Source organism: Equus caballus, chromosome 16 (genome assembly GCF_041296265.1).
Source record: "Equus caballus isolate H_3958 breed thoroughbred chromosome 16, TB-T2T, whole genome shotgun sequence".
Lineage (NCBI taxonomy): Eukaryota > Metazoa > Chordata > Mammalia > Perissodactyla > Equidae > Equus > Equus caballus.
Window position 1 is genome coordinate 42,188,340 of NC_091699.1, and position 19,705 is coordinate 42,208,044.

The 19,705-nt window shown below is 34.1% G+C and overlaps 1 protein-coding gene across 3 annotated transcripts in view; it reads left to right on the forward strand.

Annotated features, from left to right (window-relative positions):
- DNAH12 (dynein axonemal heavy chain 12) overlaps window positions 1-19,705 on the forward strand; it is a 221,142-nt gene that overhangs the window by 51,323 nt on the left and 150,114 nt on the right. For 2 of the 3 annotated variants that reach the window (XM_023620217.2, XM_070237332.1), the window contains 6 exons: window positions 3,839-4,017; window positions 7,229-7,364; window positions 12,236-12,361; window positions 13,313-13,447; window positions 13,791-13,984; window positions 14,516-14,759. In XM_023620217.2, the coding sequence (XP_023475985.2) occupies window positions 3,839-4,017; window positions 7,229-7,364; window positions 12,236-12,361; window positions 13,313-13,447; window positions 13,791-13,984; window positions 14,516-14,759 (1,014 nt within the window). The remainder of the gene's footprint in view (window positions 1-3,838; window positions 4,018-7,228; window positions 7,365-12,235; window positions 12,362-13,312; window positions 13,448-13,790; window positions 13,985-14,515; window positions 14,760-19,705) is intronic. The other variant, XM_070237333.1, reaches the window with a different exon arrangement.

Below are 19,705 nucleotides of genomic sequence, written 5' to 3' on the forward strand. Positions count from 1 at the left end.
CATATTTTTTCACATCTTTGAATATATAGAGCTTTTTTGTTAGAGTATATTTCTAGTAGGTTACAGGGAGGCTAGCCTGCATCATTTCAGTCACCATATAGTGCTTTTCCATTTTTCCCCAACATTTCTGTGTTCTGCAAGTATTGCGCTTGTTTGGTTAAATTTAATTTCTAAGTATTTTATTTTTTGAAGCTATTATAAATTGAATTTTTTTCTTAATTTCATTTTTGGAGTGTTCATTTCTAATGTGTAGAAATACAGTTGATTTCTGTATATTGGTTTTGTGTCTTGCATCCTTACTGAACTTGTTTGTTAATTTCACAGTTTTATGTGTATATTACGTAGGATTTTTCTATATCCAATATCATGTCATTTGCAAATAGAGATTGTCTTACTGCTTCCTGTTGATGCGAATAATTAATAATCATTCTATAGCAGAGTTTTATTTGAGCCAAGCTGAGAACTATAGCCTGGGAGTCCAGCCTTCACTAAGGAAGGAAGCCCTTTGAAGAAGAGTTTTCATGTGGTTTTCAGCACAGTTATATACCATTTCCAAAAGAGATATATATCAAGCATGACAGGGGTACATTCTTTCAAGTGTTCAGGGAGATATTTTGTTACAGATCAGCACATACACAGCAAGTCAACATGGCCTTGATGCTGTTGGAAAGGAGGCATTCAATTTTATCATTAAAGATTGCTGATGTCAAAGGAAGGGAGGCATGAATTTTTTTATCTTCAAAGAGTACATTTTTTTGCTTTAGGCTAACGATTAAAGCAGGTGTGCAATATGTGTTTGATAGGCTGTAAGTCAGGCTGCTCTGTTTAAAATAAAATTCAGGCTAAGTCAAGTTCAAACCAGAATGGTTTCCCCATATACTTGAAAATATAAAATTTCTTGTATCGTTCCTTTCCAATATGGATGCCTCTTTTTTTTTCCTCTTGCCTAATTTCCCTACCTAGTACCCCCAGTACAATCTTGAGTAGAAGTAGTCAGAGTAGATTAGATATTTCTATCTTGTTCTTGATCCTAGAGGGAAGCATTAGTTTTTTAAACCATTGAGTATAATGTTAGTTGTAAATTTTTCCTACATTCTCCTTATCAAGTTGAGGATGTTATCTTCTAGTCCTTGTTGTTAAGGGTTATTACTATGAACGAGTGTTGGATTTTGTTAAATGGTTTTTCTGCATCTATTGAGATGATTACATGTTTTTTTTCTAATATGCATACTTTTTACCTTATTTGATTTTCTTTTCTTGTGAAGAAGATTGGCCCTGAGCCAACATCTGTGCCAATCTTCCTCTATTTTATGTGGGATGCCACCACAGCATGGCTTGATGAGTGGTGCTAGGTTCATGCCCAGGATCCAAACCTGTGAACCCAGGGCCGCCAAAGTGGAGCACACGAACTTAACCACTACATCACCAAGCCGGTCCCTTATTTGGTTTTTATGTGCTTATAAATCTATATTATGAATTGCTAAATGCATTACTTTCACAAAATCAGAGATTGTATATTCTCATTCATTTGTGTTTTACCATATTTCTCAATACAATGCTGAGCAGAAAATAGACACAATAAATGTTCTATGAGCTAACAGCTAAATTTTTTGTGATCGTGGCCATAGCTTGTAGTATCAATGGGCCCTAGATCTCTAGGCTAAGCTTGTGTTTCGTTTGGTTTCACAATGACTCTGTCCTTAGGTCTAGTATTTTGCTGTGAAATTTTCTTGAATTTTATAATTTCTGGATGGTTTATGTAACTATTTAAAAATTTACTTTTAGGGTTAGTAATATATCCCTGGATTTCTTTGTCAATTCTTGACATACTATGGTTCTGGTTGAGATGCCTATTTTGGTGAAATACAAAATTATGAACTATAACATATACGTAGATGAAATGATATGATACTTGGGATTTGGGTAGAAATAGAACAGGGGATTTGTTAAAGGTATAGAGAAAAAAAGATTTGCCATGAGTTCATAATTGTTGAAGCTGTATAGTGGGTACATTTTGCCTACTTTGGTATATTTAAAATATTCCATTAAAAAGTAATATAATTGTGAAATATAACATAATACGGAAAAGCATGGGGCCGGCCCAGCGGCGTAGCAGTTAAGTGCGCACGTTCTGCTTCGGCGCCCCGGGGTTCCCTGGTTCGGATCCCGGGTGCGGACATGGCACTACTTGGCATGCCATGCTGTGGTAGGCATCCCACATAAAAAGTAGAGGAAGATGGGCATGGATGTTAGCTCAGAGCCACCCTTCCTCAGCAAAAAGAGGAGGATTGGCAGCAGTTAGCTCAGGGCTAATCTTCCTCAAAAAGAAAAAAATTAAGAATTGATATACATTAAATAAAATTTTAAAAAAAGAAAAGAAAAGCATGTAAAGCATATATGTGCAGATTTATAGGTAATTATAACCTAATAACCACTTAGAGTAAGAATTAGAACTTTTAACTCTTCAGAAGCTATCCATGTGCCTCTCCCCAACCATAACTTCTCCCTTGTTTATTGGTAACTATTATCCTGGAATTTCTTGCTTTTCTCTATAGTTTTACCACCTATGTATGTATTCTTAAATAATATGGTTTAGTTTTGCTCATGATAAGTTTATATGAAAGATAGCATATTCTATTTTTTCTTATTTCATTCATCATTGTGAAATTCACCCATATTTTGCATATTGTCATAGTTTATTACACCATAGCACTTCATTGTATTAATATGCTATCCTTTCTACCTTAAATGGACATCTGTGTTGTTTCCAATATGCCATATTTTCTTTGATCCATTCAGCCCATTTTCTTTGCCATGTCTGTTAATTACATCCCAGAAAAACTGGATGATGGTACTTGAGAATAAGAAAACATCTATCTCCCTTCTCCAATGCCATCAGCGCTATTTACTCTCTATTTGGTATGATTCCAACTAAGAACCAATCAGGCACTCAGTGTAGTCTTTGAATTAATTAATTAATATCCTCAGCTCTCTTTAAGGCTTGAAAATTTTAAGCCAAATCTGCTAAATACTAGAGACACTAGAAAAATAGGATAGCCTTGAGAGAGAGGGAAATGAAGGGAACATCTCCTTAAGGAGGAAGAAACAGAATGGGGCATTTTGATGGAGGGTGGAGATGGGGTGAGGAGGAAAGTAGAGAGGAAACATTAAAGATGGGTTGTGAAATCAAGTCAAAGTTGCCCAAAGTTGGTAGGTATGTTTCACTATCACAAAATGCAACATAACTTGTTAGGTTTAATTCCATACTACTTAGTTTAATTTTTAAATGTATCCCAGTGTCTAGGTATTAAGAAGTTGTATAAATTCCAATATCTTGGATCTCTGGTAATGGCAGAGCACAATGTTTCTCTCCTTCTGGATTATTTTCACCAAAACAACAAAGTTCCTTATATTTCTTTTCCTGAAATTTGAATTAGAATCTTCAGCGAGGCATCAGTTATGGCACAAGCAAGTATTAGTCAGCTACACAAATTGTCACATGATAAAGGTTTGTTTCTAAACAGAAAGATCAGTTGACTTCAGGGATTTTTTTTTAATAGGTACTGAGGGAAATTTTACCTTCTGGAATGTCCAGATATTAATGCTGTAAATGGCATTGTATTGGATATTTATTGGTAGATTGGCAAATCCCTTAGTGAAAATGCAGGTGAAAAAAATGTTTATGCAACAAAGGGGAAAATTTTAGTCACTTAGCAAAAGGAAATGAATTTGCATTTATATTATACAATTAAGAATTTCACTGTAATACAGTACTATAAAATCACTGATGAATTTGAAAATTCTAAACATTTTTTGTTTTAAATGCTCTCTTCTTAAGTTTATAGAAAAATTTTTCAGTCTTGCCTCAGAAATAATGCTTTTGCCTCAGTGGGTTCATTACCCTATGGTACGTTTGGATTGTGAAGATTTGAAGACAGGCCTAACAAACAAAGCAAAAGCCTTTGCAAATATATTATTAAATGACATAGCTTCAAAACATAGAAAAGAAAATGAAAGGTAAGTAAAATTAATTGCCAAACTCAGAATTACAGGGCTAAAAGAAATTGTTTGCTAATAATAATTCTTATTTAAAAACAAAAGATTAAAATATAAGTACTTACAATTTTTTCTACATAGCTGCCTCTTAAGGAGATTCCTTTGTAGTCTCATTGGTCTGGTTTCTTTTTTGTTTGATACTGTTTGAGGCTAGTTTTTAGGCAACCTAGGATTTGTAAAGAAAAAAAGAAAAGAAAAGAAAGAAGCCAGTGTTTAGATACAGGTTGCGTGAAAATGGAAAAACTAGGGATTTTCAACATTCTTGGGAAGATCTGGGATCATTCCTGACTACAGGGTTTACTTGCTGTGTCACCTAGGTTGTTTTTCTCTTCTGTGAAATGGAGATGGTAATACTTATTTTGCAGGGTGGCTATAAAATTGAATTAATAAGCTAGTGGCCTGCTAGCTAAATGTGTCATGTAGATGTGTTTTACTTGTCTCACATTGTGTTTTATTTTATTTGAACAAAGTTTGAATTTGCCATCAACATTTCAAAATTAGATTTCACACACATACATGCACACAAAATCCCAATCTCTTGCTTTTCTTGAAAAAGTGGGAAGACTGTGCCATTCTGGGTCTGCAGTGATAAATGTTGCTGAGAAGTAGTTTCCTTTTTAGACAGGGAATGTGTCCTCTAGTTTGTTCACTCAGTGCTCAAGCAACTCATCATCCAGCTCATCTAACTCATTTATTACCTGTCTGGCTACCTCAAAGGAATCTTCATTTGTAACTTCTGTAAGGATGAAAACTAATATATATAAATAATATATATAAAGTACCTAGCACAGTGCTTGGAATATGGTACTCAATACAAGCTTTCTGCTACATTCTGCTTCTCTTCTCTATAATCCTTATGTTGCATTTCCTAATTGAGTTGAATATTTCTTGGAGAATTTCTTATTTCTTTTAGTCTTAGTTCTCACTGCTTCTGAGACATTTCTATATTTCTGTCCTCAAGATTGCAGATTCGTTCCTCCATAATATCAGCGCTATTGTTTAGGGAATCCATATTTTTCTTAATCTCTTCCATTGTGTTTTTCATCTCCAATATTTCTAATTGGTTCTTCTTTATAGAAGTTCCTGATTTCATTGAACTATCTATCTATGTTTTCTTGTAACTCATTGAGTTTTTTTTATTATAGCTATTTTGAATTATTTGTCATTTACATTATAGATTTCTGTGCCTTCTGGATTGATTTCTGGGTACTTGTGATTTTCCTTCTGGTCTGGTCTTTTTCCACATTGCTTGATGGGGTGTATTTGTGCTTCTGCATAGTGGTAATATGTGGTCGCAGCTTCCACCTGCAACCACTGGGTGGGGGTCAAGGGCTGTGTATTCTGAGCCCATCCTGATCTGCAGCTCAGCTCGCAGCTGCTGCTTTTTTGAATAGGGTGAACTGGGGTGCCAGGTAGGGCGAGAAGCACTTTCTTTTGCCTGCATGATCCCTGGAGCTTCTCACTCTGTCCTCGCTATCTGCTCTCCTGGGGTGCTAGCTTACTGAAGACACCCCCGCAATAGCTAGTCACCGCTGTGTGGCGCTTTCCCTCAGGCTGTGATGGACCTCGGAGAGCAATGGTGTTCCCATGGAGGGCCACCCCTTCCCCCCTTTCCTCTCCAAGCTGTGCACAGTCCCAGGGTCACTGCCATTCAGTATGTAGAGATTTCCTTACCTCCTTCCACTTCCTATGGGGAGTCCAGCACTCCACCTTCACACATATGGCTTCATGGGTCTCTTAGACATCTTTTGTGTTGTGTGGATGTCCTCTGTTGGTTTATGTGTATCCTTTTTGCTTATCTTAGAGGGGAGAGTTTAAGGGGTGTGCTCATTCTGCCATGATGCAGACGTCACTCATCCTCCTAAATGTTTGATAATTAAGAATTAATTATCAGCCCTACATGTTCTGAGTCCTGCTCACCTCTCCAACTTCATGTTTTGTCCTCTTCTTTGTATTCATACTGGCCTGCTTACCACTCCTAAAATATGCCAAGCTTATTGCTACCCCAGGCCTTTGTCCTTGCTGCTTTTTCTTCTTTGGAAGTTTTTTTCTTCTCTCACCTTGAATATCACCTTCCTAGAGAGCCCTTCCCTGGCTACTCTATATAAAATAGTGGCCCCTTCTCTACACTCCAACATTCTTTATCCCCTTACCTTGCTTTATTTTTCTTCATATCACTTTTTACTACCTAACATTGTGTTATGTATTTGTGTGCTTTTGTCTCTCTCCTCCGCTTGAGTGTAAGCTTTACGAGGGCAGGGACTTGTTTGCTGCTCTATCTCAATGTTTAGAACTTTGCTTAGCACATTGTAGGTACTCAATTATTTATTAAATGAATGATTAAGTATAATTACCCACAGAATATAAATGAAATACCTGCATGAGCTAAAATTTATTTTTAGAATCACTTAACCACTATTATATTTTGTTTTTTCATGGAGTTTTCTGATATTTCTGGTAATGGCCTGACAATACAGATATTGCAAAGCACAGGGAAAAATTCCAAGAAAAGTACCTTTAGTTAAATAATGGCTATAGAGTATCTAGGTTCATACTTACATACATAGGCTATCCTAAGAGAGTCACAGATTTTTTGAAATGTGTACAAGGGTTTGATTTTTTTACTTGCTATATTGCCTTGTTTCCCAAGAGGCACTAGTAATAATAAATAAACTAATGGCTAAACTAACAATTATAGTTACCAGTAAATGAGAATGTGCTAGGCCCTTTACATTCATTATTGTATTATGACAATCAAACAAGATGAATGTTCATGACTTCACTTTAAAGATATGGAAACTAAGCCTCAGAGATTTCCTTAAGTCACAAAGCTAGTAGCAGCTGAGGCAGGATTTAAATTTAAGGCTGCCTGATCCAAAGTATGCTCTATATCACACTGCTTAACTGGGTATTCAAGAGAGTTGAAGAGATTGGTAAAAAAAAAATTTTTAATATACCATAATTTCCACATGAAAATGTTACCTTAATTTTATAGATGTATGTTATATGCTGAGTTATCAAATAAGTTATGCTTAAATATTTTAAATCTTAGTGAATTATCCAATTATTTTTAGGATATCACAGTTCCTATTTTATAATAATCATAACACACTTACTGCATATGGTAAAGTATTAATTTCCATAACTATAGTAAAGGAGAGTGTTATGTCAGTATTTGTAGTGAATTTGAAGCAATTAAAGAGCATGCATTGAAAGTCCCTGAGACAACAGAAGAGATGATGGATCTGATATCTTATGTAGAAAAAGCCCGGACTGTAGGAATTCGGGACTTGATTTTACGGATCCAGGTAAGAATCTTTTAATTTACATATTTTAAAATAGTTTTTTCTTTGTGAAATATGATAAACATATTGAAAATGTATAAAACGTAGAGTTAAACAAATAGTTATAAAGTGACCACCTGTGTTGCCACTACCCAGGTCAAGAAATATGATATTGCCAGGACCCCAGAAACCCTCTGCATATGACTCTCTGATTGTAATTACTTCTCTCCCTGTCTTCCCTAGAGCTTTCTACAGTAATTGTATTTTTTCCTTTAGTTCTCAAACTATGTGTGCATCCCACAACTTAGAGTTACAAAAATATATTTTCTTTTAAAGTTTCTACATTTAGTAGTATGCTTATGCCTTCCCCAACCCAAGATTATTTACCTATTCACCTATATTGTACTCTAATTCTGTTTAAAAAGGTGAAATGTAAACATAAATTGTACAATTTAAAATGTTATAAAGTAAACACTCAGTAATTATCACTCAGGGAAAGAAATAGAACCTTGCCAATACCTTAGAAGCCCGTCACAATCTCCTGTCTTTTTCTGGATGTGAGCGCTATCCTGACTTTTATAGTAATCATTTCCTTGTTTTTCTTTATAGTTTTACCATCTCGATATGCATTCCTAATCAATATAGCTAATTTTTGTCTTATTTTGATCTTTATGTAAACAGCATCTTACTGTTTCTGTTCTTTTGCGTCTTGTCAACATTGTGTTAGTAATGTCATTGTTTCTTTAGTTTATTTTAATTGCTGTCTAGTATTCCTGTATAACTATGCAGTAATTTATTATTTTAATTTTATTGTTCTGGATATCTGGGTTGTTTCTACTAACAGCAATACTGCTGGGAACATTTCTGTATGTGTATCTTGGTGCATATATTCATGCATTTTTTTCCAGATGTTTTAAGATATACTTATTTACACCTTTCATAGCTAAGGCAAAACTCTTTTCTAAAATAGTTACAATTTTATACTCCTATCAGCAGTGTATAAGAATCTTATTATTTTACATCCTTGCCCCTACTTGCTATTGTGAGATATTTTAAATTTTGTCAGTCTGTTGGGTAGAGGTCATTATATATATGTATTTTTTAAAGATTGGCCCTCAGCTAACATCTGTTGGCACTCTTCTTTTTTTCTTTGCCCCAAAGCCCCCTAGTGCATAGCTGTATATTCTAATTGTAGGTTCTTCTAGTTCTGCTGTGTGGGATGACACCTCAGCATGGCTTGATGAGCGGTGCTAGGTCCGTGCCCAGGATCTGACCCCGTGCAACCCTGGGCCACCGAAGCAGAGTGTACAAGCTTAACCACTCAGCCACGGGGTTGGCCCTGAGGTCATTGTATTTTTAATTTGCATTTTCTTGAAAATAAATGAATTTGAATACTTTTCTTATGCTTGTTGACCATTTGGAGTTCCTCTTTTGTGAACTACCAGTATGTGTCTTTTGCCCATTTTTCTTTTGAGAGTTGTGTGTCTTTTTCTTATTGTTGGTGATAGATTTTTTAAAAATTGTGAAAAAATATGTATAACATAAAATTTATCATCTTAACCATTTTTAAGTGTATAGTTCAGTGTAGTACCTTTGAATATATCGTCAATAGGTATCCTTTCCTTCACTCTGTAATTTACATTAACTTTTTAATGGTGTTTTGACGAACAAAAATTCTTAATTTCAATGCAATCAAATGGAGCAATCTTTTCTTTTATAGCTAGTCCTTTCTGTGTCTTGTTTAAGAAATCCTTTCCTACCCAGGGTCATCAAGATTTTTTTCTTATATCCTTTTCTAAAAGCCTTTCAGGTTTTGCCTTTCAGGTTTATATTTTCAGTCCTCCTGGAATCTTATTTTTGTGAATGATGTGAGATCTAATTTAATTATTTTTTCATATAGATGAGCAATTATGTATTTATTTAAGAGATTATCCCTTCCCTACTGCTCTGCAGTGTCACCTCTATCATGTATTAGGCGTCCACATATGTGAGGGTCTGTTTTAAGACATTATATTCTGTTTCATTGACTTTCTTGTCTATCCTTGTAGCAATACCATACTGACTTAATTACAACAGTTTAATTGTAGTAGCAATAATAAGTCTTGATACGTGTTAGAGCATGTCCTCCCACTCTTCTTCACCAAGTTTCTTGCTTGTTCTTGGCCCTTAGCATTTTCATATATTTTAGAGTTAGCTCATCACATTCTGTGAAGTAACCTTTTGGAATTTTGATTGAGATTGGCTCAAATTGATAGTAAATTTAGAGAATTAGTGTCTTTCCAATATAAATTTTAGAATCAGTTTTTCACATTCTTCAAAAATCTCTGGGGATTTTGATTGGAAATGCATTAAATAGACGGAGAGAATTGGCAGATTTACAATATGAAGGCTTCCAATTCATAATATATCTTATTTATTTACCTCTTCTTTAATATCTCTCAATATTTTATAATTTTCTCTTTAGAGATTGTGTACATCTTTTGTTAGGTATATTTTCAGGTACTTAATATCTTTTACTGTTATGTTAAGTGATATCTTTAAATTTTATCTTCTCTTTGTTACTTGAATACAGAATACAATGAATTTATAAAAATGATTAATGAACTTTATTTTTCAGAACAGTTTTAGATTTACAGAAAAATTGAGCAGATAGTACAGAGTTCCCATATTACACTCCCCCCAACACACACACCCAATTTTCTCATTATTAACATCTTAGGATGTATGTTACCTTTAGTATGGTACATTTGTTACAATTAATAAACCAATATCTATACATTATTAACTAAAGTCCACAGTTTATTCAGATTTCCTTAGTTTTTACTTTATGTCCTTTTTCTATTCCAGGAACCCATCTAAGGTACCACATTATATCTAATTGTCATGTCTTCTTAGGCTCTTCTTGGCTCTGACAGTTTCTCAGATTTTCCTTGTTTTTGATGACCTTGACAATGTTGAAAAGTACTGGTCAGGTGTATGATAGGGTGGCCCTCTGTTGAAATTTGTCTAATATTTTTCTCATGATTAGACTAGGATAGTGGGTTTTTGGAAGGAGGATCACAAAAGTAAAGTGCTATTTTCATCACATCATATCAAGGGTACATATTATCAACGTGACTGATAAGTATTGATGTTGACCTTGATCACCAGACTGAAGTGGTGTTTATCAGGTCTCTTTATTCTTTTTCTCCCCCTTTCCATAATGTCCTCTTTGGAGATTTGTCTCTTCTCTCCCACTTATTAATTTATTCAATCATTCATTTATATCAGTATGGACTCATAGATATTTATTTTATGCTTTGGGCTATAATATAAAGTTTATTTTTATATAGAAATTAATATCTATCATTAATTTAAAAATTTTTTCTTTATTTAAAAATTTTAACTTTAAAATTTTTATTTATTTTTTATTTCTCTTCCTAATTGTAATAATTTATCTGAGGATTCTTTTGGAATGTGTACATATACCATCATATAACTTGCAAATAATGAGTTTTGCTTTTGTCCTCATCAAACATTACACATTTCCAAACCTTGTTTATTTTCTTTGCTACAGTGGACTGATTAAGATCTCTAGTACAATGGTGAATAGTGGTCATCTTGATCCCAATCTCAAAGAGAAAGCTTTCAAGATTTCACTATTAAGTATGACATTTGCTGTAGATTTTTTTTTATAGATACCTTTATCAGATAAGTAAGTTTTCTTCTTTTAGTTTTCTTTGGTCTATAGTTTATTCAGATTTCCTTAGTTTTTTTGTTTGTTTTGTTTTTCGGTGAGGAAGATTGGCCCTGAGATAACATCTATTGCCAATCTTCCTCTTCTTGCTTGAGGAAGATTGTGGCTGAGCCAACATCTGTGCCAATCTTCTTCTACTTTGTATATGGAATGGCACCACAGCGTGGCTTGATGAGTGGTTTGTAGGTCCCTGCCTGGGATCTGAACCCATGAACCCCGGGCCGCTGAAGCCGAGAATGCAAACTTAACCACTACGCTACCAGGCTGTCCCCTTTTAGTTCTTTTTTAAAAAATCATTATGAGTGGATGTTGAATTTTATCAAACATTTTGTTTTGCATCTATTGAGACCATCATGTGCTTTTTCTCCTTTAATCTATTAATATAATTAATTACAAGGATCAATTTTTATTGTTATATTTCTACATGCAATATAATACATATATAATGCATTTTGAATATAATACATTTTGCACATTATATATATATACACACACATATATATATCTCAAATCAAAAACCTTAAATTACCCTTTGAGTCTGTATTTCAATTCTTAAAAATTACAGTACTGCGTATGGATCAATGAAAGCTATAGCAGTAAAGATGTTTAATTTCTCTACTCAGGTAAATCTGTTGGTTTTAAAGGCTTTTTTCTTTCTCTTTGCCATTCACCCCTAATCTCTTCTGGACAATTGCTATATGCTAACAGTAGGCAAAAAAGGTGGTAATGTCACTGAAGGTGCAAAACAAAACAAAAGATGTTAAAATCTTTGTCACCAAGATTCAAAAATAAATACATAACAATGAAAATGTAAAATCCTTTAAAATCCAAAGTTTAAAAAGTTGCTGACAAAAGCTGAATATTTGATCACCTTTTTCAGTCATATACCAGGAGGATCAAGAGTACCTTTATGTTGTCAACTGCAAATGAAAACTTTTGAGCTTTATTTCCAGTATTGAAGTCTGCAATTGTGTGGTATGAAGCCAAATAAATAATCCTATAGCTATTGAAATACTCAGGTAATTTGGCTGATATGAAATAGGTAATACTATGAGTCAAACTGAAATTTGAAAGAGTGTTGGAAGTTGTTGGTTCTTCTCTTTTTCATAATGCCTTAGATTTTCTATATGATATATTGTATCTGGTGGTTCTTTTGTAGGAATCCAAACGCCAAATGAGTTACTTTTTAGATGTTTTTCTATTTCCTCAAGAAGACTTAGCTTTAAATTCAACTGTCCTTATGTGGCCTTGGAAAATAAATCCCATCTTTGATGAAAATGATGAGGTAAATATATTTTTCAGTACGTATTTTTGTATTCTGGCATTTTTAAGCACAATGTTTATTTAATTTTCATACATACTTACCATCTACCTTTAAAAAGTAACTTCATGTGTCAATATGAGTTTGGGGCTAGCGACATTTGTGGCCCTGCAGGCTTAGGACAGGCTGTTAGGCTTAACTCACAGGGTCTGGTAAGAAGTGGAACTGACATTAAAGAAGTCAGAACTATTATATAAATTTATAATAATAATAGTAAGCATTGCCCTCAGTGCTTTCCATTCATTAAATCATTTAATACTCACAAAAATCCCAGGTGCTCCTATTTTCCCCATTTCATAGATGAGAAAAATGGGTCTCAGAGAAGTTAAGTAACCTACCCAGTATCACAGAGATAAGAAGTAGCAAATTCAGGATTTTATATCAGACAGAATATAGTTCAGATTTTGAAAAAGTCCTAATGTAAACCAGTTTCTCCTAAATTAGGAAATGAGATGGTATGGTAATGAAAAGCACGAACTTCAGTCAGATAAACCAAAGTTCTAATCCCGACTCTTGAATTTGTGACATTGGACATGTCTCTTTCCCTTTGTAAGTCTGAATTTCTTCATCTTTGAAGTGAGATGAATAATACCTGTGGTGATGTAGGTAAGGTGTTTAATAGTTCTTGACACCTGGCACGTGCTCAGTAAATGGTAGCTTTTATTATTATCCTGGAATCTGTTAAAGTATCTAATTAATAAATAAGAATTATTATAGTCACTTTGGAGATCTAAGAAAATTTTTCTTTGTGGTTTATCATTCTTTGCATTTTACTGTCAACCAGTGTTTTACTTTTGTACTCATTTTTACTTCTGTGCTGATTTTTATTACCATACAAAACATTCACATTTCTGATTTGATAACTATTCCCTTTGTAACAAAGTAATTAACATAATCAAATTGTCTTTTGAAAAGCTCATAGAGTATGCTAAACATAAAAAAGAAAATGAGTTAATAGCCAAGAGAGAGAAACTGATTTTGGAATTAGAAAAAGAATCACGCCGCATGGAAGAGTTTGCAGAATTTGCAGAACTGGACCGCATGCAACAGGTCTGATAAATATATAAGATGGTAGCTATGGCAAGCGTGTATATTAATACAGGACACATTTGCATAAACTTAAAAATACAGAAAAACATGTTCTTACTATGGCAAACAGGGGCCTGACTCTTGGGCTTGGAACTGGTACTATTTATGTGATCTTTTTTGTGACTTAGTTTTCTATTTGTAAAATAGACATAACCATACCTTTTGCTCTCTATCATAGTAATGTTGTAAAGTTGATATTTAAAGTTGCTATATAAATGCAAGGACATAGCCTATGCTGTATCATATAATCTTATTTTTATAACGTTACTTGGATATTTCTTGAGATAAAATTATCCGCTTTCAGTATGTGACAGATGTAAGACAACTACAAAAACGTATTCAGGAATCTGAAGATGCCGTTCAGTTTATTAATAAAGAAGAGGAACTTTTCAAATGGGAATTGACAAAATATCCTGAACTGGATAAATTAAAAGTTAACATTGAGCCCTATCAGAAGTTTTTTAATTTAGTTTTGAAGTGGCAACGAACAGAAAAACGGTAATTTCTGATAATGTAATAAAAATTATGCAAATAATGTAGAAGGATTTGCAAAACATATTTTGATTTTTTTGTTGTTGTTGGCTAAGTGTTTAAAATTGGACTTATTCCTCTATTTGAAAGAAAACCAAGTATCACATAGGAGACGCATCAAATGTTGCTAACCTACCACCTAACCTTACTAATATAATATCTAAAGTCTCACTTGGGTTTTCTAGTTTTTTATGCAATTAATTAATTTGACTATTTACGCTAAAAATTAGAAGTACGAAGTCAAATCTGCATTTTATTTGGATACTACTAGTCGTCCGTTTATAGTCTGATACGTATTTTAGTACGTGCAGCATAGCTGAAATGATGATTTTAGTCTTCCCTCTCCACCATCGGCTCTACCTGTGTGACTAAGAAAAACTGTTACCCACTCTTGCACTCAGTTGTTTCCTTTATGAAAGAGGAGTCTAGCCTCAAAGAATCTCTAAGCCTTCACACTGCAAGTCTCTGAGGTTAACGTTATTGTTTCTTTCAATTCAGGTGGATGGATGGAGGGTTTTTGGAGCTTAATGGGGAAAGCATGGAAGCTGATGTAGATGAATTTTCCCGAGAAATTTTTAAGACACTGAAGTTTTTCCAAATGAAGCAAAAGAAGGAATTACAAGAAAAAAGAAAGGCGGCAAAAAGACGGTCTCTGGGAGAAGAGAAAGTTGAAGAAGAACCAAAAGAGAATCCTACTATTACCATGTGCTCTACAGTAATGGAGCAGATAAAAACTTTTAAGGTACAAACACATTCAATGACGTTTTAGAAAGCCCTGGTAGAGCTGTTTGTGTATCAAGTGCTAATGAGGAGAAATAGAAAGATTTGGAAACAAAACCGAAGCTGAATCTAGAAAACTTGATTTATTACTTAATTCATACTTCTTTCTTTCCTGATGAAGTCATCGAAATCAATCTCTTCCTAGAACAATGCTTGACAATTAGGAAAGACTATAACGACTAACCACAGTGATATAAAGAAGGTAAAAAATTCTTAGGACAGACCAGTTAGCCTCTACCAAGGGCAGTAGCACAGGGTAGCAGTTAGCTGGGAAAGCTTTGGAGTCACATTACCTAGTTTTATATCACAATTCTGCTCTTGGTTGTGGCATATCTTGGGCAAGACATTTAGCCTCTTGTGCCTCAGTCTCCTCATTTATAAAGAATGATAATAACAATTTTTTGACAGTTAATAATGCCTCCAACTTCCCAAGGCAGTAGTGGCAGTGGTTCTAGTGGTAGTGCCAAGTTTCCACTGTCCGCATGCTCAGAGCGCAAACTCTGTGATGAGATTTTGAGCATTGTTCCCCTCTGTGCCTAGCACTCGCAGAGATTCCATGAGCTACCTGAATTTTTTTAAGTAACTCCTTAAAATTATTTTCAATATTTAATATATTTTCATCGTTTAAAATATATAAAAAGATACACCTGAAAAGTCTCCTCCTCATGTTTCTCACCAGTATAACTCAGGTTATTAATGTTATTACTTTCTTGTGTATACTTCCAGAATTTTGTTACACATATAACAGTGTGAATATATGTCCTTATCCTTCCATCTTTTTGTATAAAATATAGCATATTATATATATTATTATCCCCCTTTGTTTTGATTAATTTATCTTGGAGACCTTTTCTCATTGTAAATAGAGCTTTTTCATTCTTTTTTACATCTATATAATGTTATATATTGGTATAAAATTTCATGTGTGTGAAGGTGTGACTGCAAGGTAAATGCCAGAAGAGTAAATGGTTAAAATCTATAGTCAAATTACTTTTCATATGGATTATACCAATATATACTTTCACCAACCTTGACAACTCTTCCCCCATCCTCATTTCTCAAACAAGCAGACCCTCCAGCCTGAGGGCCTTTTCTCCAGCTCTTACCCCTGCCTGCAATGTTCTTTTATTTCTTACTGAGATATAATTGACATATAATATTTTATTAGTTTCAAGTGTATAACATAATGGTTTGATATTTGTATATATTAGGAAATGATCACCCCAGTAAGTCTAGTTAACATCTGTCACCACACATAGTGACAAATTTTGTTTCCTTGTGGTGAGAACTTTTAGGATCTATCCTCTTAGCAACTTTCAAATATACAATACACTCATGCACTGTATAATGACCTTTCAGTCAACAACAGACCACATATATGATGGTGGTCCCGTAAGATTAGTACTATACAGCCTAGGTATGTAGTAGGCTATACCATGTAGGTTTGTGTAAGTACTCTATGACGTTCACACAGTGACAAAATCACCTAATGATGAATTTCTCAGAATGTATCCCCATTGTTAAGCAACACATAACTGTGCAGTATTATTAACTATAATCGTCATACTAAATATTATATCCCCAGGACTTGTTTATTTTATAACTGAAAGTTTGTACAAGGGATCTTTGTTTAATTTATTGATGTATCCTAATCATTAACAATAATGACTAGGACATTGTAGATGCTAAACAAATATTTGTAAATGAATGTAGAAAAATTGATAATGAATTTCATATATTCATTTTTGGTTAATTCCTTCTGGTGCTATTTTCCTTATATTCTTTTTACCATGAGAGTTTTCAGGACCTCACTCCTAGTATTACAGGGAGTTAATACTTTATACTTCTAAAAGATAAATCCACAGCAATGGACCAAGATAGTTAATGATTAAGTTTTTACTGGTAAATGGCAAAATAGGAAAAATAAGGACTATATAATGATTTTTTTTGTTGTTCACTATTCTGTCTCCTCTGACTGGAACTGAGCCTCACATGTGCTAGGTAATTAACACTTGTTGAGCAGTTGAATGGAGTTAGCCTGGTGTTTCCTCTCCAGCCTCCTACAGAGATGCTCTCCACACAGGCTAGCTGTACTACACTCAACTTCTGTCTTCTCACCTTCTACCAAATTTCTTTTTTTTCATTTTTAAGATTGGCACCTGCGCTAACAAATGTTGCCAATCTTCTTTTTTGTTTTTCCTGCTTTTTCTCCCTAAATTCCCTCAGTACATAGTTGTATATTTTAGTTGTGGGTCCTTCCAGTTGTGGCATGTGAGATGCTGCCTCAGCATGGCCTGATGAGCAGTGCCATGTCCACACCCAGGATCTGAACCTGCGAAACCCTGGGCCACCAAGCAGAGTGTGTGAACTTAACCACTTGGCCTCGGGGCTGGCCCCAACCTTCTACTGAATTTTTAATAAGGCTAAATATATTCACTTTGAGAGTAGGTTCTTTCTACTTTTTAAGTGTTAAAAATTCATTTATTTAACAAATACTTACTGAGTGAATGTTATATCATGTTCTGATGAATGATGAATATGATGATAAGCAAAAATAATGGAAGGTTAAAAAGAAAGTCCTTACTAGTCAAAATAAAAAATCGGATGTTCTATAGTCCTCAAATTTTTTAAAAAATTACTTTATTAAATTATCATTTACAAAAAATGAAAACATGACTCTCATACAAAGATAAAAATAAACCTGTCAAATATTTTATTCTACTTATTAATTAATGAGCAAACTAGTAAGATGGTAAGGCTGATTCAAAGAACATTTGAGGAGCTGAGTATTTATAGACAATTTAATAAAGGAATGTTAGAAAAAGATTGTTAGTATTGATATAAGGCTGGTTAATGTCACAGAAGCCAATAAACCATAACATTTGGAGTTATCTTTTTAATTAGACAGAAATTACTTGCATCTCTACTGGTCAGAAATCTACAAGTTAACGTGTAATTTTGCAAAGTCTGGGTCTTTGAGTAGTAAACAGTGAGTTGAACAAAATACAGTCTTTAAACAGTTAAATTTTACTTAGGTGGCGCTGTATCCCATATGACATTGAAAGGATATGACATTTACCTTTTTTTCTTTTTTCCCCAAGTTTTAAATAATTTTTATTAACATCTGTTGTGCATCTTTATCACTCCGAAAAGTAAGCCTGTAACTGTTAGTAGTCATTTTCCATTCCCTCCTCCTCCAAGGCCATGGCAACTGCTAATCTACTTTCTATCTCTATGGATTTATCTATTCTAGACATTTCATTTAAAAGTCATATGATATGTAGCCTTTGTGACTTACTTCTTTCACTTAGCATATGTTTTCAAGGTTTATTCATGTTGTAACATGTATCATACTTTATTCCTTTTTACTGATGAGTAATATTTCATTATATGGATACCATATCTTGTTTATCCATTCATCACTTGATGGACGTTTGCACTGTCTCCATTTTTTAGCTGTTATGAATAATGGTGCTATGAATATTCATGTAGGAATTTTTGTGTGGACATATGTTTCACTTCTTTTGGGTGTATATATAAGAGTGGAATTGCAGGGTCACATGGTAAAATCTATGTTTAACTTTTTGAGGAACTGCTAGACTATTTTCCAAACTATTTTACATTCCCACTGGCAGTGCATGGGGGTTCCAACTTGTCTGCATCCTTGTCAACACTTGTTATTGTCTGTCTTTTTGATTATGGCCATTCCAGTGGGTGTGAAGTGGTATCTCATTGTGGTTTTTATTTACATTTGCCTGATGACTGATGATGTTAAGCATCTTTTCATGTGCTTCTTGGCCATTTGTATGCTTTCTTTGGAGAAATATTTATTCAGACCCTTTGCCCATTTTTAGGTTGGGTTATTTGTCTCTTGTTATTTAATTGTAGAAATTGTTCGTATTCTAGATACAAGTTCCTTATTAGATATATGGTTTATGATTTACAAAAATTTTCTCTTGTTCTGTGGATTGTCCTGTTATTTTTTTGATGGTATGTTTTAAAGTACAAAAGGTTTTAATTTTGATGATGTCTCATTTATCTATTTTTTCTTTTGTTGCTTGTGCTTTTGGTGTCATATCTAAGAAACTATTGCCTAATCCATGAATATTTACACTGATGTTTTCTTCTAAGAATTTTATGCTCTTAATTCTTATATTTATGTCTTTGATGTATTTTGATTTAATTTTCGTGTGTGATGTGAGGTAGGGGTAGGATATGTGGATATCCAGTTGTCTTAGCACCATTTGTTGAAAAGACTGTTCTTTTCCCATTGAATTGTCTTGGTACTTTTGTTGAAAATTAGTGGACTGTATATGTGAGGGTTTGTTTCTAGACTCTCAGTTCTATTGCATCATCTATCTGTATGTCTAACTTTTTGCCAGCACCATATTGTCTTGATTACTATGGCTTTGTAATATGTTTTGAAATTGGAAAGTGTGAATCCTCCAACTTTATTCTTCTTTTTCAAGATTGTTTTGGCTATTCTGGATCCCTTGCATTTTCATATGGATTTTATGATCAGCTTGTTAATTTGTGCAAAAAAAAAAAAGGCAGCTGGGGGGTATGGTGGAGGCCATGTAGCATCACCATTACTCTGAGGAGAAAAAACAGTTGGTAGAAGGCTACAAAAATTCAAGGCAGTGAAACTTTTAACTTGGAGAAGCAAAACCTTGTTCCAAGGGAGCATCATTAGCATCACCATCAGCAGTAATAGCAGCAGCCACTGTCACTGCCAATACTTGCAAATGGGCAACAGGCCAGCAGCCAAAATGAAGGCTTGTTTGTTGGCCTGAAGAACTTTAGGAAACCAGGAGAGAAGACCCTCACACAGCATAGCCATCTTGCTTTCTCTCTCTCGTTTTTGTTTTTGTGTGGAAGATCAGCCCTGAGCTAACATCTGTGCCAGTC